The 26,042-nt window shown below is 47.1% G+C and overlaps 1 protein-coding gene across 1 annotated transcript; it reads right to left on the reverse strand.

Moving 5' to 3' along the window:
• Nucleotides 1-1,364: 1,364 nt before the first annotated feature.
• LOC108933478 (large neutral amino acids transporter small subunit 4-like) lies at nucleotides 1,365-24,972 on the reverse strand. The gene is made up of 14 exons (XM_018750572.2): nucleotides 24,843-24,972; nucleotides 22,095-22,361; nucleotides 16,183-16,408; nucleotides 15,987-16,042; nucleotides 15,677-15,753; nucleotides 9,589-9,681; nucleotides 9,151-9,284; nucleotides 8,641-8,843; nucleotides 7,489-7,632; nucleotides 6,784-6,916; nucleotides 6,534-6,666; nucleotides 5,803-5,876; nucleotides 5,524-5,647; nucleotides 1,365-5,214 (listed from the first exon to the last, which is right to left on the reverse strand). Exons 2-14 carry the CDS (start codon nucleotides 22,252-22,254, stop codon nucleotides 5,050-5,052), a joined length of 1,722 nt encoding a protein of 573 aa, XP_018606088.1. The 5' UTR covers nucleotides 22,255-22,361; nucleotides 24,843-24,972; the 3' UTR covers nucleotides 1,365-5,049.
• Between the last annotated feature and the right edge of the window lie 1,070 nt (nucleotides 24,973-26,042).

Consider the following 26,042-nt stretch of genomic DNA (forward strand, 5'->3'; position numbering starts at 1 on the left):
TGTTGTGAGCCGCGCAGTGAATGATGTGAAAGTACCCACTTGTGTAGTAAGAGACACCGTTGGAACGGCAGAGTGTCAGAACGGGGATTGAGCGAGGTGGCTGGTCACCAATTTTGACTTTTTTTTCCCTCATCACTGTGAAACAATGCTATATTTTCTAATCAGATGTGTAACGTCTTGGAAAAATCACAGACAACCAACGTCAGACCATCCCGTCAGTAAGGGCGTGGGGGGTCTGTTAGTGCTGTTCTTCTTGTCTTTGAGGGTTAATAACCTCTCGTATTAATGGATGTGAGGCACCTGCTGGAGTATTCTTTTTCTTCTCAGCCATGTCCAAAGAGTACAACACAGGAGCTGGGTTGCAAGGCCCTGGTGCACTGGAAAGGAGAACACCCTGCACACCCACTGAACCAGTTTGGGGACAGTTGAGTCCCACACCCCACCACACCATGGCCTTATGCTGGAAAATTCCTAACCGTAATTCTAGTAGCTCTCAAATCAGGTGGCAAAAACAGGCTCTGCAACGATCCCTTTATTATACAGATTAATTATGGGCCCAGGTTCAAACATAAACTCCTAGATGAGTCACAGACTACTGGTTTAAGGTGTAGAAAGTAGAAGAGAACATTTTTTTCTCTGTTCTATACACCTCCTGTTAAAGTATAGAAGTCAATATCTGTTTTGTACAAGCTTATGTAGGAGAATTATAGTTAAGGGAATTGTGGATCAAGAATTTAAATGTTATCACACAAACCAGGAGCAACATCTAACACATACTCAAAACTTATTTAGGCGATCAGCTATTTACAAAAGTATCTGTAATATTCAAAGTATACAGTTTTTTCTCATTGAAATCCTAGTCCTTCCGAAAGGTAATATGGACTGTGGTTTCTGCTAAGCTGTACTAGAAGGACTACAGCTTCATATTTTAGCACAGACCATTTTCCCTGTGCTTTCAAGAATAACATTTGCTCAATCTACCTTTCAATGCATCACCATAGTTCTGAGTCTGAAATAATCCAGGACATATAAAAAGTTAGTAGAACATTAACATTTAGGCTTAGATTGCAGTATAACATCTATTACATAACTGGAACTGTACACCAGAAGTGTAATTTAAATCTATATTAGAAAATAAATGGAGTCACAAACATTTTTAAAGAAATTCATTTCATCTTATATGTATTTTTTCCTTTAAAGAAGGACTCCAAAACAATATCAATTGCTATATTGTGATGACAAAACAGATAAATGAAATGCAATATATATAGATAAAAACACATACTGAAACACACTTTAAAATTTTCCCAAAAAGAACACTTAAAAATTAAAGATAAAGTATATATATGATAGAAAGTATAAAAACATAAACTGGAGAAAAATGCTGGCATTCATTTTTCCATCAAGACAATGTATATGTGTACAATGTCAGGAGAAACTGTTACAGATAAATGTAACCCCTCTGTTAACAGAGCAAAATCAAACAGGTACAAAAACTGGTGCTTCCTTAAGCGTGACACCTCAGAAAAAAACAATTAAGGTTGAATTAAAATAGATGCTGAAAGTAGGATACATGAAGGTTAGATATGGCAAAAGTGCTGATTCTCCCATTCCGAGGGAATGATTCCTGCAATCTCACATTCGTTATGCTACAGTACAGTACTACATCTCTAGCAGAATTCATCGACATTTCTATTCATGTTTGAAATATAAAGTTGCCCTTCCTGGACATGGGCGTTCTAAAAAGACCACTCAAGTGTTTTCCCAAAAGGTGCATTTGCCAGCCTAGATCAGCTCATGTCCTTTTTGTTAAAAGAGAACGGTCTGACCAGTCTCTCTGCATGGCTGTTTGTGTGAGCAAGGTGAAATATATTAAATTCTGGAGGGCTGTGACATTCAGTAAGAGAAACAAAGAGAAGGAAGGAAAAGCTCCTGCTAAGACCAACAAATAAGTCTAAAGATGAGTAAGAGTGCAGGCAGTGTGGACAAGATAAACTCTACCATCAGGTCAGAAGAGGAAGACAGAGGCAGTTCACAGGACAATTAACAGAAACAATGACCACAGCTCACAAACAATTTGCGTTTAATTTAATTCTCGGTGTATCACTAACAGGTCTAACGAGGAAGGAGAGTGTACATTCAAATTCACATGCACAGCCATGCTAACATCTCTTTCTGTGTGTTTTCATGACTGTTTTGGAATATTCTTCTCCATTCACTAAATGTGCTGTCATTATACCCTGATGTGCAAATAAGGTGCTTGTGTGCCACTTAACGCTCTCTAGCAATAAATCCAAAGCTCACAGGGGTGCCCTGGGACGACAGTTGATGGTTCACGCTACATTATGCGAAGGGTCGAAACGTTACCCTGTGCAACCAAGCAGCAATGCAGAGAGACAAAGTCTGCATAACCCTATGGCAGCAAACCCTGATACACAGACATGGAGAAGTCCAAACTTGGCATGGTAATGTGTGTTACTGGGTATCTACAATTACCTTCCATTATTTTCAGCTCTCAAAAAATGGCCACTGTGAGCTGCTGCTCTTTGTAAGGATCCATACACACACACTACATATGTCAGACAGTAAATAAGAATAAACAATAAACAAAAAATCAGTTATTTTCCCTCTCTCATTTCATTCCCCTCTGCCTGATCTCCATGTCTCCAGGAGAACCGATGGTTGCAGAGTCCTGGTGTGTACACATTATACCCACCGGTAAAACAAAGTCATTTCCCAACACACACCCTCTTCAGACTGCTCTACATAGACACAAAAAAACCGTGAAATGTTAGAGCCAGTGTAAAATGCCCTTTGTAGTGAACGGGGTGAAAGCATATCACATACTAGCATCAACATATGCACAAACACTGTAGATTATTAAATGCAAACTGTTAAAGAAAATAAGAGTATACCTTTGAATAAGCAGAGTTATGGACTCGATACACATGCCTCCCTCAGTCACAGGGTAAAATTTAGTGAGAGGGCTGTGCTGTAAGAAGTGAACATGAACACATGATGCCAGGTGCAGACCACACAGGAACCACATTTCAAATCAATAACTCTCTTTGTCTTGTGTCTAACAACCTGAATGACTGTTTTCTTTTCAGTCTATTGTATTTTCACTGGACAGAAAAAAGTTTAAAGAGTACCATTCTCACATATAAATGCTCTTAATAATAATCACCGTAAGAGGCCAGAGCTCCATGCACATTACAAGAAGGAATAATGATGCAAAAAAGGAGGCCAACTGTAGGGGCCAGCCAGTGGTACTGCACATTTGGGGATGGGGATGGATGTGCTACCCTTTGCACCACCCAACTGAGTGGCTCTGGCAGAACCTATTGCTGTTTCCTCATAAACAAGAGGTTGGCAATGGTGAGCCATTTGCTGATGGAAATGTAATCATGGCCCAGGCCTAAAGCACAATCTCTGACAATGGTCATCTGCTGGGCCTACAAAACAAGTGATGCCAGGGGAACGTTGGATCTAGCGCGTCATTGAGGTCCGGCTAGGATTTCTGGTGCGTTATTGCTGGTGAGGTCGGTATGGACCCTAAGTCTGGTTCTACCTGATTCACAAGCATTCCAGCCTTGTCACAGTCTTAGCTGTGAAACTGGACAAGTACTTTCCAGTCAACAGGGGCACACTCCCCTCATTTCCATCCTCAACCTCTCATCTGCTGCCACTTGTAAAACCTCAGTTAATGTTTCCGGTGGTCCTCCACTCGCATCCCCGCTTGAGCAAAAGCGCTGGCTTTGGTTAAGTTACAAAGCCACTCAGAGAGACGTGTATGGAGCATGAGCGTTGAGTGCAGGAGCGAGGACAGAGGGAGGGCAATGTGGGTCTATTGCAAACAGAGATGGAGCAGGCTGTCTCTGCCTCGGCCAAACAGCCAGGTCAGCCCCACAACTCTGCTCTGTCTTATGAAGGAACCAAAGGCGATATGAAATAATGGCACAATGTCCAGAGTGTTCGAGGGGAGAGTGAGCCTGACCAGGGGTTTCAGGGCATTTTCAGTCATCAGTGAGAGACAGTGCAGACACCCACTCTAGAGAGAGCGAGCTGGTGGTCTCTGAGTGGTTCCAAAGCACCAAGCCTCTGGGGCCCAGCCTGGCTCTCATGCAGCTCGGGGACTCAATGCCCCCATTGTTCTGCATGCCACTTGCGATCAGAAGGAGCCAGCCGCCATTAGCGGATTGAGTCGCTGATCCTTCCTAAAGCACAACAAATACTCCCGTCACCATTAGCATCACGGTGTTGCTGTTTAGCACCATTTGGAGTGTAGAAACCCCATTACAGCTACTTTTGATCTTCAGCGTAACCAAATTTGTGAACTGCAAACAAAAAAAACTGCAACCATACAAAAAGTCAATAAAAAAGTGAGACAGAGGTACTGGAATAAACCCAGAAAGGGGGAAGTCATCTAACCAAAGAGGCATTGGGCATGAGCATCCCATGTGTGCAGGACCCTGTGAGGCCGGTGGGGGGCAGCAACAGTCACAACTTCTGCACTGAAATGTGGTGTGAAACACTGGAAGAAAATATTTTCAGTTCACTCTGGTGAGAGAACTTGTCTAGTTAATGATCACCAGACACTTCTCGTGGGGTTGGGAGGGGTGAGCATTACACCTGTAATCAACGTCTTTAAACTGGTATTTTGAAGAGTGCTGCTCCTCTTTCAGCATGTGGGTGGGCCAGCCATGTCCCAGCTCTGTAAAAATGTGCTAAAAGCATTAACAAAACAAAAAGAAAGAAAAGTGAAAGTGTGCTCTATCACTCTTCCACTCACCCTGCTTGGCCTCAGTCCGTGTGCTGCTCTGGCAGTGGCCACAAACACAACGTTGTGGTTTATGTGTCTCTGAACTGGCAGGGGAGTGTTGGGCACCTGTGAGCTTAAATGTCCAGTCTCAGCGTCTGTCTCTCACAGTCCGCACGTGTGCAAAGTGGCACAGTATGTGAAATATGACAGAGGGACTGCATGTGAGAGTGTGTGTGGGCCTGTGTGTGGGTCTTTTTCAATGTCCAGGTGGGGTTAAGAGGAGGTGTCTACACAAAGGCCTCGTGCTTGCTGTCACTGCCATTGATCTTCACATAGATCTTGGCGTCTTCCTCACGCTCCTGCTTCCTGCGCTGCAGCTGGCGGCGGAAGCACAACAGGTAGAGAGGCAGGCAGAAGCCCAGAGCACTGAGCGCCAGCAAACCAACGTTCACCTGCAGGGGAGAGAGGGTCGACAGGCCACATTATCGCTGTGAGCATGGCAAACATACAGTAAGGCTCTCACTCCTCAAACCTACAATTCACTCAAAAAGATCACATTTAAATTTTTGGAGTAAACGTTCCAGCTTTTGCCCAGCATTTCGGGTTTTCAGTTGCACTTTGTGGGTATAATTCCAATTGTTGCACTTCTTGACGAATCATTAGTAAAGCCACCATATAAAGTTGGGTTTGAAACTTAAAAAAGCCGCAGATCAGCTCGTGTGGGCTTCTGCAGTGGTGGAGAGGAAGGAGGCGGGTCGTACCCAGAGTGGATCCCCCTCCAGGGGTCCCATCATGGCCATGAACAGTGGCTGCTGCAGCAGGGCGAACAGAGCACTGATGAGAGACTGCATTCCTGTCAGACTGCCAAACTGGGAAGACGGGTACCTGTGGAGAGCGGCAGGGATACAAAGTCATTCAGTAACACTTAGCTATGGACACATCGCACTGTGAGCACTGTCACTTTAATAATAATAATACTAATAATAATAATAATGATGAGGAAAATACAAGAGTTTTCTTTGCCGATTGATAGCACTTACACTGCAGCGTACAGCCCACCAACAGCTGAGTGGATGAACCCTCTAACGATGGTGTGCAGAATGAATGATAAAATCTATAGAAGAAAAAACATTAACAATAAAGTTCCCCATCCCATACTCTACAGCATAACATGCATTTCCACTCTTTCTTTTCTTCTGATTTGGGCCCCCAAACATTTTTTCATGCAATGTCTAGTGCAGACCTCAGGGAGCAGTTAGAGCCACTAGGGGGCCCCACGGCCTTTCAGTGTATAAACACCGCAGTGGCGCACTGGTGCATTGCTGCCCAAATGCACTTAAAGGGCCATTAGCACTGCAGCATTTACATTGGCATTTATTTATTTAGCAGACGCTTTTCTCCAAAGCGACTTCTAGTGAACTCTATGTTGTGTCATCAGCCCACACACCTTATTCACCAAGGTGGCCAACACTGCTAGGTACACTACTTACAATGGGTCACTCATCCATACATCAGTGGAACACACTCTCTGTCACTCACACACTATGGGTGAACCTGAACAGAATGTCTTTCGATGGTGGGAGGAAACCAGAGCACCCGGAGGAAACCCACACAGACATGGGGTGAACATGCAAACTCCACACAGACTGAGTGGCGATCGAACCCACGTCCTCTCACACCACCCAGGTGCTGTGAGACAGCAGCGTTACTTGCTGTGCCACCAAGTTGCACCGTGCACTTATGCAAGAGACCAGAAAAATGAGACCCTCACCTGAAGAGGGAGGTTTGGTACTAAGCAGGTGATTCCAAAGCCCACCAGAAGCAGGTTGGTGAAGATGAAGGCGCGAGTGGCATTGCTGATTTTCTGGATCTGTCTGTCACGCCGTGGGGGGGTTCCTGGTTCCCTAAGTTACGAGCCGGTAGTTAAAGGCATAGTTCATAATGCTGCGATAATACTACTTCCACAAGACAAGCTTGATTTGAGTACAGAGTGGACTCTGGCTCAGCTCTGCTTCACTCACTTGCTGGCCTCCTTCCCACTGGGCTGACCATCATCACACTCCTTCAGCTTCCAGTCCATGATGTAGCCAATGACTGGGGCAGTCAACAGGCAGAGCAGCTGCAGGACTCCGAAAATGGAGGAGTACATGCTCACTGAGACACAGAGACAGAGAAAGTGTGCGTTAACTCAACAGGTTAAGAGCAGAGTAAGGAGGGGCAAGTTTCGACTGTGTATAAAACTCACTTCATGCAAGGAGCAAGCGGAAGGACTGGGTGACAGTGGATAAAGCAATGGTAGGGTGAAAGCCAGGGCTTTAGTGAAGTAGTTGTGGTCAGGGTGAACAATATAGTGCAATAAAGTCATACACCTACATAGCACAGTACAACACAGGGAAGGTGATGACAGTCTAGCTACAGATTCAAGCTAATCTTTCCACCTTACCCACTTCCATCCTGTCTCCTGAGAAAGCCCAGAGGAGCACCAAAATGGCAAGAAATTAGTTAGCGAGGAGGGAAAGAGAAGGGAGAGAGACCAGGATGCATTAGCCACATGCAATCACAGCAGCATTCTGCAGAGCACTTTCAGTTCCACCGTGAAACCCCACAGGCCGGTATTACTAAAATACATGCTGGCAGTAAGAAGAGAAAAATGGAAAAGCCCTCACATTTCACGAAAAGAACTATGCCAACCACACACCTGTGCACAGGCACAGACAAACGCACACCTGTGTCGAGGTTCCCATCCGTCAACGACTCCAGGATGTTGTTCATGGCGCCCATGTAGAAGATGAGCCGCAACTGGGTGACGCACATAGTGATCAGGCTGAGCATGAAGATGGGGCTGAAGATACTGCGCATGAAGGACTGGGCTGGGAGAGAGACACACAAAGGGAACACCGTACGGTGAAGAGACAGAGGGAAGGCAGGTGCCGCAGTAGGAACTGCTACGATTAATAAACTGAACTTGGACTCTGGTGTTCCCTGAAAAGCCAACTGGTTCAGCAGCTTTATTAAAACGGCGGACTGCGTCATGGTCTACTGAAGAAAGCTTTTCCATGCCAGACGACTAGTGCAGTACAGCGAGGGCTAGATCCACATGCATAATGTGCTGTACTAGCAGGGCAATTGTTTAGTGGAGGGTGAGTGGTTACTCAGAGGCCCTGCAGCGCAGGAATGTGCTCTAGCACAGATAGGTTTGGCGTTGGGTGTGGGCTACTTGTACTGCCGGCTTCACGACTGAGCGGCCTTCCTTCACCAGCCCCTCCGGCCACTATCCCATCCCAGAATGTAGCGGAAGGAGAGGGAGACACGGGTGCCTAATAGGGACACAAACAGCTAAAGGGAAAGACTGTGTTTGAAGGTACCTAGTGTTTAAGCCAGAATGGGGCCCCCTTCTCGCCCACCACAATTTCTCGCCCCACTAAAAGCATCCAGCTACAGCTCTCTCCTGCTGTGTTCCATGTCCCATCACTGTCGGCTTGGAATTGCTGGCGCTGCTCCCGCCAAACCCTGCCACAGGCCGTCGGCAGCACTTTGGGGCTTCTTGGGGGGTGGTCGGATCCAACTGTACGGTCAGTTAGATGAAACAAAGACCCACGGTGACCCCACGCTGGGGGTTTGAGACCCTCAAACCGGGCCAAAGGGGATGGGGCACATATGCCGTTCGCCATTTTGGGTGAACGATGCCTGGGAGATTTGGGTAACTGGACTGTACAGATCTGGGTTACTGAAGTCAAAGTGCGGTGAGATTCTGTGTACGGTTATGTAGGGATTCTTTTCACAGCTAAACCAACCAACCTTACAAACCATCATCAGCACAAATCATAGTCTGCAGGATGACAGTGTAAACACACTACATATTAGCAACTAAAACTTACTCTCTTCCTCCTGTTTACACTTGACCTCCAAGTCCACAGTAGACAGGCAGAGCTTGTTGCCTTCCTGCGTGGCCAACTCTTTGGGGTTGTGCTTCATAGAATTGCCCACGCTCAGACGGCGCCCTACGGTGGTCACCTGCCTGTAGAACTGCTTTCCTGTGATCTTGTGGTCAAAGCCCAGCCAGCTGAACTTGATCTTCACACTGCGAGAGGCGGACAGAGAGCGATGGAAAAACAGATCTGATGATGGGGGGGTGGCTGTTGAGACATCTGTATGAGACTGCTGAAGGACGCAGCTCTAAATCTGCATGAATTTCCTATGCCGGCTATGGCAGTCATCACCCACCCCCACAACACACTCCACCATCACCCTGCCCTCTTACGCAGCGGGAACAGTCGTTGCACGCGGGGGATCAGATGGAGATGCGGCATTTGAGAAGGAGATCTGGGGTTAGGTATGATGCTCTGTGTCGGTGTGTGTCGATGTTTGTGCACGCTTGTGTCCCTCACGTGTAGTCCATGTCCTCAGGCCCAGGGAAAGGCTCCAGTGGCCAATTGAAGAAGCAGTTGATGAACACAAGACCAGCACAGCCTGCCCACACCAGCAGGATGGTGATGAATGTCACACCCTGGTCATAGATCACCTGAGAGGCAGAACACATCAGCGGTCTTTGACTCTGTAACCAATAACTTTATCAGCAATTTCTGCAAGAGCATAACCCAGAGGCCCTGACACACTCCTCAAATCTTACTCCTTGGTCAGGGTTCAACCTAAAAGGCTCTCTGGCGCAAGAGCACTATGCAGCCACACATCCGCAGATTGCAGCCAAATCCACCCTCAATAAGTGAGGATTCCTCAAGATCAGCCCTTAGACCCCAAATATGAAAGGAACAACCATCAAAGAGCATTTCTCTGTTTTTAAAGCTGGGGGAGATTATGGTTTTTACCTTGATCCCAGGGAAGGTGACAGCTGAGGAGGCGTAGGAGCCAATCATAAGGGCAATAAATGTGGAACGAAGGTCTCCAAACATGTTTGGCAGCTGCAGGAAGAGAAGAAAGGAAAGAGTGAACAGGAGAATGTTGCCATGGTAGCTGTGCCAGCATGCCTATTTACACAAAAAAGCACATACATGCAGTAGAACTGACAGACAAAAGCATGCAGACCAGGTCCTTGTGACAAGAACGCTACTTAGGAATTTTCAGAGATATTTTATAATGCTTACTTATTTTTATTATAGTTTCTTCACTTGTCTATTTTCAAAAATTTGCTGTGTACCAAACCTTTCCTGCGTCTCCAAACCCTGCTGATAACTGGTAGTAAAGAACACCCAAACAGAGCAGGAATGGGAGACTGGATTAATTCAAGCGGCGTCCAGTGTTTATAGCTGGCGTTTGGAGTTCCAGTGTTTCGGCGCTCAGTAATAAAACAGACAATAAATGCTGCACACATTTGTGGAATAAATACTCTGTCATCATTTAGCATTAAATATGAATTTGTGGAGTCGACGTGTTTTTATTTTGTCGTTTGAAATTGGTTTGAATTTGTAGTACATTTATTATAGCTAAATCTCAGACTTCGAGAACCTATCCAATGAATCAATCAAGGTTTGTCTCTATTATTATGCTTTCACTGACTTTACTGATAACACATCCATCCATCCAATGTCAACATCCGTTTGTTCCGAACGGGGTCGCGGCGAACCGGAGCCTAACCCGGCAACACAGGGCGCAAGGCCGAAGCGGGAGGGGACGCACCCGGGACGGGACGCCAGTCCGTCGCAAACTGAAAGCATGTTGTTTAAAGTTAATAAAAGATAATAAAAGTCCAGTAGGAGACTGGCATCCCACAGTCCACAGTGTTTCCCACCTCATGCCCTCCTCCCTGCGTTTGCCAGGAAAGGCTCTGGAATACTGTGACTGCCTACGATGAGCAGCTGATGGAAATGGAATAAATAAAAATACAGTCCTGCATCATATTTTAATGATAGCTTTATGCAAGACTTTTACAGAGCCTAGTCCAGCCTACTGACTGTGATGCAGTGGTTGGATTTCAAGTCGTGGACAGACGTCTTGTCCCAGCTGCACTGGTAAGGTGAGGACCCAGTGTGTACCACAATAATGATACACGCTGCACAGAAGTTGAGGGAGCACATTTAAATGAGGGGGCAGGTTTTAGAGCGTGGGGGTGGGAATTAAGGCGTGTAGGAAGGTGCTCCTGTCACTCTGCTGTCTCTCCTTTCACTATTTTTGGCTGAGCGAGACAAGGGCCAGAGCAGTACGCAAAACATTTCTGTTCCACTGAAGGCGAGAGCACACGCTGTTCCTGGCCATAGCGAGCAAACAACGTCTGCACTGTACAGACAAAAGCAAGAGATATGGGATGAATGATAGGGGGGAGGAGAAAGAGCAAATATATAAGGCAGAAGCAGAGGAGGAATACATGAAAGACAGCAAAAGGAAAGGGGGCGGAGGTTTCAACATGGGCTTCTCTCAAAATAGCGGGGCACAAAGTAAACAAATAATGAATCGATGGAGACGGACAGGAGTAGCCAGGGAAGAGCGGGGCTGTGGGTCCGCGAGCAAATTTGAGATTGTCACGGGGAACTTCTCTCTCCTGTGGTAACCTGCCTCTGCTACACCTAACCTGCAGCTACACCTTCGGATCTCTCCTTTAAGGGGCACCGTGTCAGGTGCTCTGCTGCAGACCCCCCTCCACCTCTCATCCTAACCCTTCCCCCGGAGATCTCCTCCCCTGCTGACGTTCATTGCCACTAATTAGAGCAAAATTCGAGCGGAACTTGGTTTAAAAAAAAAAAAAAGCATACCCAACATGACAGCTACTGTAACAATCACACTCCGGTGCCCTTTTTCAAACGGAACTGAGACACCAGCGCATACGATAAGGAGCGGGAGTGTAGTTCCAGTCAGGGCGTCTGAGTACGGTATGTGAGGGAGTGTGCCTTTGTGCGCCAGCGAAGGGCACGTTTGCCAAACAATGAAAAAAGGTGAAATGCGGCATTATCAGGAAGGCAGGAAATATTGCTGAGTCTCAGCTCAAAGCCTGAATCAGCACTGCTGGTCGAGTCATAGCCAAAACTACTCAGGGCCAGAACGGAGCGGAACGACAGCCACTTCCCTTTTTTCCAGCTTCTCATCTCATCAGTTTTCCATCACGTGATTTCCATGTGCCACGGCGTAGCGAACGGCACCAAGCATCACGCACAACCTAAGCCAACGCCTTCTGCACCATGTGAACTAAACAGGAGACACACCTGTGACAAAGCGATGGGCAATGATCCCGGGCTGAGCGCTGCTCACAACAAACACTTCATTTTCAAGGTATTGACCCAGAGTGCTCCATGGAGGAGAGCGCCGATGGGCTCCGGAGCAGCGAGACACAGGCATCGTGGTGCCATCGCAGACGGCAAACTTCACTGGAAACAAAGTGCAGACGTACGGTACGGCAGAGCGACGAAGGCTTCGCTTCATGTGCAGATGAAGGGAATTTAAAGCTAACCAAACAGCTTAAGCACTGCCTTTTGAAAAATATGCACAAGGGTAAATGTTCCTTCCGATGCGAACAAAGTCAAGTGACACGTACAGGTATTTGGTACAGACCCGCCGGAGGGTTCACCTGGAAGGTGAAATGTTATGCTACGTTACACACTGGTGTGGAGGCTGCCCTTCTGAAAGACAAATTGAGTGCAGCGACCTTCAGAGCAGAACCCGGTCCCAAGCAAACAACCACGCTGTTCCATTAGCCGGGAGTCACACTTGCTCCGCAGAAGAGAGGCGGGGATGAAAGGCAGGGGCTATTACAGGCACACGTAGAAAGACAACAGATGCACATTAACTTCTGCGTTTATTCGTTTAACGGACGCTCTTCTCCAAAGCGATGAACGACCGAGAGAAAAGTGCATTTCACCAGCTGAAGAGCCACAGCGCAGAAGACACGCAATTCTCAAAGTGCTGTCGGTTTGCCTGATGTCATCGTTTAAACCAGCATACGGACGTAAAGACTGTAAAAGAAAAAACTGAACAGACACAAAAGCAGAGCAAATGCATGGGAGCATAGAGAAGTGAAAGCGAGAAGAGATGTGGACACATGCGAGACTGGCGGGGGGGGGGAGCTGCAGAAAGCCAGTGTGTTTGACTCATCAGAGCAGCTGATGTGAACCAGCTCAGACCAGCACAATCCTGACCGCTCAGAATCAGACCATGAGGCAAGTCAAGAGGCAATGGCGCTGGGAGACCACACGTGCCATATCGACACCGGAACCTCCCTCGCTTCCTGACCATGAGCCAGATCCCTCGGATCCAAACCTGCCCCGACAAGTTGGCAGTTTCGACAAAACGTGAAAACTCGTCCGACTGCAGACACATACCTGTAGTCAAAAAACTCTACCGGGGAATACAATGTGATCTAATACTAAATTAAGCGCATCTGGTATAAGAGCGTCCCCCATTTCGAACAAACGCTCCGCAATCCCTCTGCAGGGCACTTAATGGCATTGCGTTCCTGCTTCCGTATGTATCCAGCTGGACCACTGGCTTAAGAGAGTAGAATTGTGAGCTACATAAGTCACTGCGAATAAAACCATCTGCTGGGATAGCAGTGATGAGTAATTTCGCTTGCATGAGAACAGTGTGACAGGTTATGATGTGTGTGTGTGTGTGTGTTTCTGTCTAACTCTTTTGGTCCAAACACATGTAATTAGCTATTTAGTAAGTCATATTATCGCCTGTCTGCTAGAAATAGGCTTCATGCAGCGAGCAGCATCACTCCCCTCAAAGGATGCCACCTTCCCCATGTTATCCACCTTTTTCTCAGGTCCATCTCAAAACAGCACAACGAGTTCCCATGAACCCCTCCCATGAATCAGCTGTCCATCCAGATGGGAGACTGACTCTGGCAACGGGGCCGGAGCTAATGATGGAGGAGCTGGTCCGGCACAGGGAAACAGGGCAGCTGGTACCGCTGTGGTTAAAGTTGCTGCCTTTGGACCCCAAGGTTGCAGGTTGAATGTCGCCTCCAGCTGCAGTACCCTTAAGCAGGGTACTTACCTTAAAAGCGCTACAGTAAAATCACCCAGCTGTATAAATGGGTGAATAATAGTAAGCAGCTTAACGCTGAAAGTCGCTCCAGGCTAAAGCCTCAGCTAAACGGTGAATAAAGGTAATGTAAAACAAAGGCGATTACTGTGCAGCGGGAGAGCCAGAGAGGAGGCGCCGCTGAGCAAGATGGGAGACGCGCCGTGCACGGAGCTGCTTAGCAATACCACAGCCGACAGGGTGAATGAGGTCGCCGTCAAAGTGAACTGTGGGGGTGGGGGCACCAGAAACCGGAGAAGGACAGCTGTGACTGTGAAGTGGTGGGAGACATCCGTCCCGCCCCGTCCCAAAACCCACCGAACACCCCCACAGGTTGCCTGCTGCTTGTTTACTGTCACCGGGAGGCCAAGTGCTGACAGAGCAAGAAGAGCGAGCAGGGCTGCCTGGCATGGCGTGGCGAGCGGCCAAACACCTTTCCTCTCACTCCCCTCGCTCCGTGCTTGTGCAACAGCTACCTTTATAAACACTAGCTAGAACTTTCCTGTGTTTCTTCAAAGTGCTTCAAGTTGCCTTCAGAGCGCCACCTCACATTGTTTTAAAGAGACCGCGGCCAAAGCAGCACACCAGCACCTGGCTGGTGCTGGACAACGCAGCCTCCTGGCACCGAACCAGCTGGGAAAAAACAGCTAAGCGGGGCCACGTCTGCAGCCGGACCGTGTCCCGGAGAAGCAGCGCCGACAGGGAGAGCAGGCTCCCAGAGGGATATTCGCAAACAGGAAGTCCCTGTTGAGAGCAGAAAGACAACCAGCAGCCTTAAACACACTGCTAGAATAGAGGGCAGCAGGAGCGAGGGGTGACGGAGGCCGGGTCGCCGGAGCGCGACAGCTGGAACAACGCGCTGCTCGGATCGTTGAGACACGCGCACGTGCAGCCCGGCAGCAGACGGCGCAAGGGGGGTTTGCGTGAGTCCCAGCATGTTGGGAAGAGAGAAAAGAACAAAAAACAAAAAAAACCTGCTCTCCAGCTCCAGGGCATCGCATGTTATAATGAACCCCTTTAACCCCTTTACTGGGACGGGAAGCCGGCAGCGTGGCCACACCCACCGAGACAATTCTCGTCTCACGTGTTTTTCCTTTCCTTTAAGAAGTCACGAAAAACAGCTGGGGTTCTTTTCGGTGTATAACGACCACGGGACATAACGGGCCGGTCGGCAACGATCTTGTACAGTACACGTGTAAGGAACAACATGTACTTGCTGACTTGTTGATTTAAATCGTACGTTTACAGCTTTAATTACTCATACATACCCCTAGATATTTACAACAGAAATTCAGAATGACTATCATTTTAGAATCAGAACCTGTAGCCTCTTCGTTCAGCTCCTTCACCCCCATTTTAGCTGCTATCTCTGCTACTGGAATTGCTATGGAATTCTGCTTCAGCTGCAGTGTAAGTAAAAGCATGTTGTGATGTTATACTGACATATGTGTAATTGTATGATGATTGTACAGTCGGTGTTCAGTCTTTACATGTACAAAAATGCTGCAATTTCCACTACACTTCACTGAGAGCGCCAAAATGTCATTGGTTTGGACATATCCTGTCCATACTGTCCACCTCTTAGGGAGTGCTGAGCGCCAGAGGCAATATGCTGTTACCCAAAAGATATTTTATACAAAAGCGTAAAGCTAAAAAATATCACGCACACCTTTCCCCTCAGCCAAAGCACCCACTTTTATTTCGACACGCAGCATCACAGTCACTGCCACACCCCTAAGCCCACCAACAATGGCACCCACTTAGTCTTCAGCCATATAAGGATGAATAAGCTATAATAAAATCCTTGGAGCTGGGATGAAGGCGTGGTGAATAATTCACTGTCAGCAATGGAGAGCTGTGCACAGACCCTTTGTGAAGCAGCATCTATCTCTCAGCTGGTGTCCCTGTCCCCATCACCTGTCCGAAAAGAGCGACGTCACTCACCGTCAGGGACGTGAAGGTCATGCACATGCCCCCAAAGCCGTTGAGCGCCAGGGCGATGAAGATGAGCACGGACAGACCTGAAGCGAGACAGACAGATGGATGGGCGGGTGCATCAGAGAGAGGAGGCCAGTGAACACACAGGCAGACGGGCACCAGGAGACAGACAGCGAACACAGACACATGCCCTAACCTAATCACTCTTATCTAGGTTTCATTTACTATTATTTCACTCCTAATTAGACCTTTTAGCAAACGGACAATTGACTCCAAGCACAACGAGCAGGAGGAGGGAGAGGGAGTGAACACCTACTGTTGGGATTGCTGGCTCCATAGGCAATCAGGAGGCATGAAGAGGCAAAGCTGGCACTGGAAAGACACAGAAAACAGCTGTGAGCACAGGTCCATTGTTCCTGGACCACACACACCTTTTGAATGGAGTAAGTTCTATGAAATATGGAAGACAAAGGAGCCAACTGCAGCACCTCCCAACCCTGGACTTCACTCACCTGCCAAGCAAACGCAGCTTGCGGGGGCCATACTTGTCCATGACAATGCCCAGCGGCAGGGTGATGGCACTCAAGAGGAAGGATCCCACAGTGAAGGCCAGGTTCAGCATCTCATCCTGCTCCTTGCAGATGAGCCAGCCCTTCAAGCGCAAGTGCTCCTCGCCAGGCCCTGATCCATGGGGTGAGTTCCTAGCATCCTCTGAGTGGTTCAGGGATGAGTTGTGCTCTGGGGTTGGAGCAAGAGCAGGAGGAGAAAACTATAACATTTTACATATTATAACTCCACAGCGTGCAAAAGCAAAGGAAGGGTCAAAGATCACAATGTATGACAAGACCAGTTTTGGCCAGTTTTAAATTCACAGTGCGAGGAACGTGGAAATCTGCAGCTGGGGCTCAGGAACCGGTGATCTTTACCAGCTACCTCAGACACTACATTTAGAGTCTGAGTCCTTAACTCCATATCAACGCCGAAAAAGACCCTGTTATGAGAAGGGAACGTCGCTCTTGAGGAAACACACCGGAGAGCCATTTTCACGATCCCGAGAAATGTGCTTCCCCTAACTTTTCCCGGCTCCACCTCCTTTCTCCTTCCTGAGGTGTTCAGCTGTTCAATTCAGCCCAGGAAACTGCTAAAGGTCAGATAAACAGCCCAGCACACATAAACAAGGCACAGAAATAGCTGGAGACTACATACATATGCAACGTGCAACCAGATCTAACCCCCCCACCCGATGACTGTTAACCCAGTTAACTTCAAAACAATGTGAACCACCTCCCCTTAGATCACTAATGGAAAGCAGCAGACCTGCATATCTTGCTTAATATCACCCCCCCCCCCCCCCATGCTGCCTCTCCGCAGACCGAGGATGTTCCCTTTCCTGCCGCGAAAGACATCCCAGCACGGTTCCTGCAGGAAAGCGTCACAGTGGGGCCCAAGTTACTGCGCATTTCATCTCCATACATTTGAGAATTTCAGTGTAATCTTTCTAGTGTAACACTCCAGCCCTTCTCTTTACCAGTGGTGGGAACACAAGGAACAATACCAGTCAGCACATGCCCTCACGTTTACATTTATTCATTTAGCCGACACTTTTCTCCAAAGCAACTTACAATGTTAAGGTTATAATTATTACCCATTTATACATCTGGGAAATTTTACCGAAGCAATTTAGCATAAGGACCTTGCTCAAGGGTACTACAACCAGAGGGGAGGCTCAAACCTGCAACCTTGGGGTGCAAAGGCAGTAGCTCTAACCACTACACTCCCACTTACAAAGACCTGTGACTACAGAGAAAGACTCAGAGCCAAAGGTACAAATGTTGGATCAATCAGGGCTACACTGTGTATCAGTGATCAACAGCCACGCCTGCAAAAGAGAGCGATGGTTACGTAAGAAAACTGCTCTAACACACATGGCATAATAAAACCCAGAGCAAATATATTGAGGAGGACCTCAATTTCCTCAACGCTTCCCAGTCCAAACTCCATGTTTGTCACAGCTCTGATGGGTAATTACTTGTGCACAGTAACGCTGGAACTGACAAGGGCAGTCAGGGAGGAAAGTAATGGATAAAGGCTCATCTCTGGGTTGTTGAATTAAAAACGACAGCTGGGTAACAGCGGGCGAACAGACGGACGCTGTTAACGCTGCCCCGTTCCGCTTAACACACACAACTCACTTAACGCAGATCACTGAACAGACAGCATCCGTCACACAGCATGACCCCTGTCCAGTAAATGACACTAAGGGAACAGATCAGTTTTTTGAAAATATTCAATATTTTCTTCTTAAAACAATCATCCAACACAGGGCATGATATCTTCTATGTAGTAATAGTTCCAACATCTGTAATTCACTTGGGATGGCATGGAAAGGTGTGCAGGTTTAACCGCTGACCTAAACACCCACTTAAACTGTTTTCTTGCAAGTGGGTGGTTAAGAAATCTAAATGAATCATAAAAAGTCACATGTTGGAGCCATCCATGGGTGTGAGCACACTAACTGCGGCTGTGACACTTCACGGATTGTACGGGATAACGCTTATTTGCAACAACACGGGTTCCGGGAAAGGGTTGCATGGAGGCAAATGTCTGGTGCCGCAGCAGCCATCCAGGATTCCTAGATATTAACCAATGCTACACAAACTTTTAGTAAAAAACACAAAGACATGGTGAGACTGTCTAAACTACGCTGTGGAAATGTTAACAGTACTGTTCATTTAGATTTATTCACTTAGCAGACACTTTTATCCAAAGCAACTTACAATGGCTACTATGTAGTCTTACTAGCCCACACACCTTATTCACCAAGGTGACTTACACTGCTAGGGACACTACTTACAAGGGGTAACTCATCCATACATCAGTGAAACACACTACGGGGGAACCTGAACAGCATGTCTTTGGACTGTGGGAAGAAACCAGAGCACCTGGAGGAAACCCACGCAGACACAGGGAGAACGTGCAAACTCCATACAGACCGAGCAGGGATCTAACCCACGTTTTCTCGCACCACCCAGGCAATGCAAGACAGCAGCGCTACTCACTGCGCCACCATGCTGGCGAGTTAACAAAATATTGCAGATCTTAAACGTCACACTTCCCCTCCACTCATCCATTTCAGGAAGTTGGGGAAAAAAGCAAAGTTGCCTTGTAAAGTTTTTCTGCTGTTGATGCAGGGGAAATCCGAGGAACGGTTACGAAGATGTGGATAATCCATGTGAGTGTGCTGAAAGGACGCTCAAAGATCCCTGAAATTCCTGTTAAGCTCTTGCTCAAAAACTTGCTCATAGGTTTTGGCCACACTGGCTCTATGTCATCAGACAGCAGAAATCCCAGGAAATCTGAGTTCTACACAAGAGCTAGAAAGGAGGAGAAAGCCACAGAGAGGGGATGGGAGTGTGTGAAGGCTTCACTTTGCTTGGTTATCGCTTGGTATCAAATGTGTCTGTGTTCTCTCATCACCCACCAAACTCTGACTGTAGATCTGACAATCGGAGACAGCTGGTACGTGGTGGGAGAACATTTTAGGTCCCCGTGGTAAATGTACTGTCAGCCTACCGTGCCGCCGCACAGGCGGGCAGTCATGCTCACCCCCCACCCACACACGCTGCCAGAGGTGCAGGAAGCACGTGTCGCCCCCCCACCCAGACAGTTCTGCAGCGCTGCAATGTGACACGAAGTGTCAGTTCATGGAATTCGCAGCCGTGTGCTGAGCACCCCTGGGGATGAGAAAGAGGCACCAGAGGCACTAGACACGTGAGATGGTGTGGAAGGAGCGATGCTTCCAGCCCTTGTGCAGAGCTGAGTCACACACTCGGTTGCACGAAGGCACGCAGACAGGTCGTGGCAGCCACCACTAGGACTGCAGCTCCTCCTCCTGCATTACTGTCACTGCGTCCACCGTCAGGCATGACAAAAACAAGTACGCTGCAAGGCTCAGGTACTAGACAGCTGCTCACAGGGGAGACTAGAGGAAGGAGTCAAACACAGGGAATAAGATAAACAGGACAAGAGGAACTGAACACTGTGAAATACAGAAAATAAACATGGGTGAAGTAATAGGCGAAACATGGGTCAAAGCATGTTAATGTCTGCGAGACTAAAACCCAGCCTGTCTGGAGGGCCATTAGGACTCTTAGAAAGCAGAAGTGAATGATGGGAGATCAGCTGGAAACCAAGTGGACTGCTCACGTCAACAAGCAGCATCACACTTCAAGCTGCTTGTCAATAACACAGAGGGTGCCCAGGTAACAGTGCCCTCCACTGCCAGTCATCGTAAGGATCAGGTGGAGTGTGCAATCACCATGGTGATAAACGGTACTTTGCATATATCCCCTGACCAATTGTACCCCGTCCTGTAACAAATGTCTGCTGTCAATACAAATTGAAGCTACTCCTTATCGGTCATTAAAATGTTGTTACTGTACTCCTGTTATGGGGGGGCGCAGTGGGTTGAACCACGGTTCTGCTCGCTGGTGGGTCTGGGGTTCGAGTCCCGCTTCGGGTGCCTTGCGACAGACTGGCGTCCCGTCCAGGGTGTGTCCCCTCCCCCTCCGGCCTTACGCCCTGTGTCGCCGGGTAGGCTCCGGCTCCCTGCAACCCCATATGGGACAAGTGGTTCAGACAGTGTGTGTGTGTGTATACTCCTGTTGAGCCTCTGGCCTAAGGATCCCAGGGTGAGAGATGCTGTACGCTGGCTAAACAAGTGTGTGACTACTCAGACAGACAGAAGAACCCTTTGACCCTCAGCCATGCTAAACTTCTAGACCTTGTAGACCATGTTACTTACAGAGGCTGCTCTCATATTAGGCACAATACTTTGCTTAAAGCACCGTTCCAACAGTCTCACTGCACTGCACAGTGTGCCATGGCAGAGCTGCAGCTACCGAAATCAGATTCAGAAATCAAACGGGGGGAAGGTGGTGTTCAGGTCACCGCTAATGTTTTACATTCATATACCTGACACATTACTCCAAGGCAACTTACAATTATAAGCTCCTTACAATGATCTACCCCTTTATTAAGCTGGGTAATTTTTCCTGGAGGCAGTTAAAATACCTTGATCAAGGATACTACAGCAGGAGGTAGGATCTGAACTCATGGGTCCTTTGAGCGGAAGGAGGCAGCACTTACTACTATAGTATCTGCACAAGGTTTGTTCAGTGTCAAGACACCACTTGTGTGCAGCACAGCAGAGATGGAGAACAAGTACCCAAACAGCACATGTACCATGGGGTAAGACCCCATCCTCATGGCTCATCTTCTCATATGGGTGCATGCACACACACACACACACACACACACACACACACACACACACACACACACACACACACACGCACGCACGCACACACACAGAGCCATCACCAGCCTTGGACAGCTAAATTCTCTCTTTGTACAAAACTAGGTCTGTTGACACAAATAACTCACACGGGAGTTTCTCTGGCCAAAGCAAAGCCTTGTTGGGCAACTGGAAGTGCTAGTTATAGGACACACTATCCCAAGACACTATGTACCTCCCATACAAGGCTGCAGACCCACTATCTACCATGTCCTTACTTCACAAAGGGGATCCTGAACCTCCAAAGTGTCTATTCTTTTCATTCAGCTGCTGCTTAAAAGCTACGGCCTCTACTACTTTTGTTACTTTAATACTAAGGCTTTGTAACGTAAGCTGTGATTTGGCAGCACATGTTACTGGTGTTCTGTCTCCTCCCTTGAACGTGTGCTTTGTCTCAGATGAAATTAACCTCTTCAGTTTACAATGGCCAGTTACTCTAAAAAGAAAAATGCTTAGCCTAGAGACAGAAGCTTTCCAGATTCAGATGGGAACCTGAATCTGACATTTTGCCAAAAGCTCTTCTGTGCTCTTGCCTAACAAAGTCAACTGAACCACCAGTGAACTGTATTTTGTTCAGACAAGCATAACAAAATGTCAGGGGTCTGACAGAACACACCGAAGTAAAATCTGAATTAAAAAATGGACGATGGATTTGTTTGTTGAAGTGACTTAAACAGATGACATTTTAAAGAAATGCTAAATTCAAATATTTGTGTATATCTGAACGACAAAACATTTATAGAATATATCACCACCCCAAAGTGCACCATCAACCATCCACTTGTGTTTTTCATACTACAACACCTCTTAGCATTCTTGCATGTAATGTGCAATCTTGTAATGTGCAAAGCTTAAGAGTTTCAACAAAATTAGTTGACCGCTATACTACAGTGCTGCCACACTTCCTTCCGAGTGAATGTGTTCCTGCGGCTGTTGTAGCTATGTAGCATTTAATTTTCTTGTCTCCCCTCAACATCCCCTTTCGCACCATCTCCCCTCCCATCACCTGAAGCAGTGTCTCCTACATAAAGCTGCCCTGCACCCTGCATACCCACATGCCTTCCTTACCAGGTTCCTGGCAGAGGTAGGAGTAGAAGCCCTCTGACTTGAGCATGATGAGAAGGGAGCCCCAGCCCAGAAGTACGGCGGAGAACAACAGATTCTCCACCACCGCTGTGACCGCCATCCACCAGCGGCGGGAAAAGGCCGTAGCCAGGGAGGGAGCCATGGAGCTGGTGGCGTCGCACAGACCAGCAAGGGAGAATGTGGGAAAAGGAGGGCTGTTCACTTCTGGACTTCCCAGAGGAGGTGCGGAGGAGCACCTTCGTGAAATGCCTTGAGGGTGACAAAGAGAGTACATTTTATTATTCTGCTTCGTTTTCAACTGCTTATCAACTATTACTGCTAGTAATCCTCAGCTGGCCATGATCAGAGACATCAAGTAGTCACTACATTTACATGGCTTTCTCCAAATTGACTAACAATGTCAAGCTTCCTACAAAAATTTACCCACTTAAATACGAGAGTAATTTTTTATTTTTAGCAATTCAGGAGAGGTACGTTGTTCAAGGGTATTACAGCAGGAGATGGGAACTGAACTCAGGTCCTTTGGGTGAAAAAGCAGCAATTACGAACACTACGGCCCCTGCTGCACCTGGAATTCGGTTCGATAATTGTACTGCTTGGTGCTTCCCAACAAACCGCCTCCATAGAGTTGCTTTGTTTTGAGGTTCAAATGTCTTGCAGTGAAATAATTTATCATTAGAAAGAGTTTAAAATGAGAAAAGATTTTCAATTTTTATTACACAACATTGCCACTTAAATATTACCTAACGAAACATTAATTTTTTAATAAACATTACATTTCCTGTGTGTACTCCCTATAGCCCCATTGTTGGTTGTTAAGTAGTGCAAGAAATGAGAATTTCACAAACAAAAACAGCTGAGATTCAAGCACGTGAGTCACGATCCCCGCCCACCTAGAGGCTAGAGCCACGCCCATCCTCGACCTGATTGGCGGCCAGTTTTCTAGGCCTCTCCCATTTGCTGCTCCGAAACAATATTGCAGAGCGGCGCCACGTGAAACCAAGTTTGAGCCGGTTCGAACCGGTGCGGCGCGAGATTCTCCGCTATTTTTCTCGCTATATCTGAGCCTGGAGACGAATGGAGGGCTCGGAATACATTTGTCTCTTTTAATGGTTTCTTCTCGTTTCTTTCTTATATTGTTTTTTCTGTTCTGTTTTTTCTATTTAGGCTTCTCCACACAAAATAAGCATTAAAATGCTGCAGCGAATTCAGCTCTTTCAAAACACATCGCATCTCATAAAACATGAAAATTTCTGCTATGCATGCGTTTCAGATAACAGCAGTATTAAACCGCCTTGGGTTTTATTTATATGCAAAGGAGTGGATTTTCCGTGTATAACAGACGAACTGGTTTTAGCATAAATGCAAATTTTGCGCTCTTGTCTTTTAACGGTTTATGGCGAGGCGCGTGCCGTGCCGTTTAAGGACGACGTCTCTACAGACAACACACTTGATGTGCGCTGCAGGAAGCGAGCAGCCCCTAACTGGTCTGAACTGGACTGAAATCATCATCTCCACAATGATGACCATCACATCCCCCCCCCCCGATACGCCTCCTCCCCTATCCTAGCCCAGAGTCCGTCTCTCACACGAGACACCCATCTCTGCCTCGTCCGAATGTGACATCCATGTCCGTGTCGTGTGACAATCGATTCGTTGTAACTTATCAGTCACACATCCGAGGGCTGCAGCGAACAGCCGCGATGACACTTCTGCGCTCCAGCTCCGCATTTGCAGATGCTGGTTGAAGAGCCCATCTGCAATCCAGTAACAGTCAGTGTGTTTCGGCTCTAGACTACAGCAAAAAAAAAGCACCCGTCTCGTTTGTCCTGCTCAATCTAACCCATCCGTTCTTACGCCTATTCTTTTCTTTTTTTACGAAGTACATTTTCTGAAGCTATGACAACCATAAACAATCATATTTCCCAAGTTATAACGGGACGAATCCTCCCAATACGTTTTTTAAAATGACAACGACCAGTAATTTGTTTAAAAAAAGAAAAACAACAACAACACGTATCCTTTGTTTCGACATAATTAACATGAACTGACGTTCATGGCGTTCGGGATGTTCATGTAAAAGAACCTCTTAGACGATTTCCTGAAACGGACGAGGCTGCCTGAATGGACATCGGGCATCAAATATAACGGGAATTAACGGATTTTTTTTTTCTTTTCAACCACATTCAGTATACTCACTGTATGTTTTAATCACTAAATGCCCCTTTTATCCCCGTCAGTGTTTGCTGGTTAGAAGACGCAGAATAATAGTGTAGATGGAGACGCCGCTTTAACCCTTTCCAGGTCTGACTAAAGTGCATCAACTGGTTGCTGAACAGGACGCTACTGCGGCGATCTGACTTCTCAGCGGCATCACCTCAGCGTTTCAAATGCGGATGTTTGTGTGTGACAGCGATGCGTATCATGTGCTTTTAACTTCTCATAGTTACATTTCACGTAGTGGCGCAGCGTGTGTGTGTGGCTGCAAGACACGCAGCGGACTGGTGATGTTTGTCTCTTAATGTCTTTTCCCTGTTTGCAACGGCCACTTGTAAATCTGCGAGAAAGAGGGTCAGCGGCGTTTCGCCAATGATTCGATTATAGCTGTGTGGTGAGCGATGCCTGACACACCGCATCGCAAATACATACACTCATCCACAGCAACTGAATTCACATCATTTCGGCATCACACTCAGGGTGCCATCATCGTGCAGACAGAGCGCGCCATACCTGAATGTGACACAGACCCTCCACCTCCAAGCTCTCCGTCTCCCCGCTCCTAGTTGTCTTTGGTCTGGATGTGCAGAGCTGACGCTCTCGCGTCTATTATACTACCTGTGAATCCTTTCAATTATTTTTCTCATCGCATATTGCGGCTTTATAGCTACAGCAACCTTGCACAAACAACCCTGCGACGCCATTGGCCACTTGAACAGCTAGAGACAGACTGTAGCCAATCAAAAAAAGCCACTGGCACGTAAATAAGGGAAATAGTAAAGCGGCTATTAGGGTCCGCGCGCCGTCGAGAAAACAGAGGGAAAGTAGCGTTTCCGGGATGCTGAAGTACTTTCAGAAATTCGCTCCTGTCTGTAGAAACATAAAAGCATGTTTGTACTGAAAATAACAAAAGCACATAATTTCCAGAACATGAACATCACAGCCATGTGTCAAGTGACGTGATCATGTTACAATTAATCCGATAGCAGCCTGCCTGGGGTTCCGTAACGTGCTGTACCATCGTGTCTGTTTATCAATTCCAGCATAATCTGTTTTATCGAACTGTGTATCCTTTCAACTGATTATTAACTGTTCTTGGAATTTTTAAATCAATTTTCTCCAACAATATATCGTTAAGCTTCTGACTCAGTTTTTCTTGTCGCGGTTGTCGACACTCCGGCGTTTGTGTTTCATAAGCGCCGGCGTAAACTCTCTGGAGTTTTGCTATAGAGAAAATTGAAAAATTTCAACGCGAAGTTGCAATTTTAAGCCAATTGTACTACTAACACTGTTGGGTAAGAGTGCTTATTTTCGAAACGTCCACTTGTTATTGAGAGAAATAAATTGATTATGATTAAGCTCCTTGTTTTCCGTCTTGCCGGTGCCCTGCCAATGTCCGCCTTACGCCCCCGACTCCTCGGATCCGATTTCAGATGTTTTCGCGTTTTCTGGAAAGCGTCTGGACCATATATCCAGAGAAACAGCCCTGCAAAGGTCACGTTTTGAACAAGCTACACAGTTGGCTGCTTATACGAGTTTCTCCTTTTTCTATGTTGATTAAATTAAACAGAGTCGCGTGCTCGGCCCCCTACCTTGGAAACTTTACTTCAATCACCCATCACTATGACTATTTGGTTTTACTGTTCCGATTTACTTGTTTAACTGAGTGCTGATTTTATTGGTCTTGCTTAATAAACAGCCACACTGAAACTG

This window comes from Scleropages formosus, chromosome 10, assembly GCF_900964775.1.
Source record: "Scleropages formosus chromosome 10, fSclFor1.1, whole genome shotgun sequence".
Lineage (NCBI taxonomy): Eukaryota > Metazoa > Chordata > Actinopteri > Osteoglossiformes > Osteoglossidae > Scleropages > Scleropages formosus.

Coding starts and splice junctions, on each gene's coding strand:
- LOC108933478 (XM_018750572.2), bottom strand. CDS start 22,254: ATGGCTCCCTCCCTGGCTACGGCCTTTTCCCGCCGCTGGTGGATGGCG. Junction 6,917..7,488: donor GGATGGGAACCTCGACACAG/GTGTGCGTTTGT, acceptor TCTGTGTCTCAG/TGAGCATGTACTCCTCCATT. Junction 5,648..5,802: donor GGTGGGCTGTACGCTGCAGT/GTAAGTGCTATC, acceptor CGCTCTCCACAG/GTACCCGTCTTCCCAGTTTG.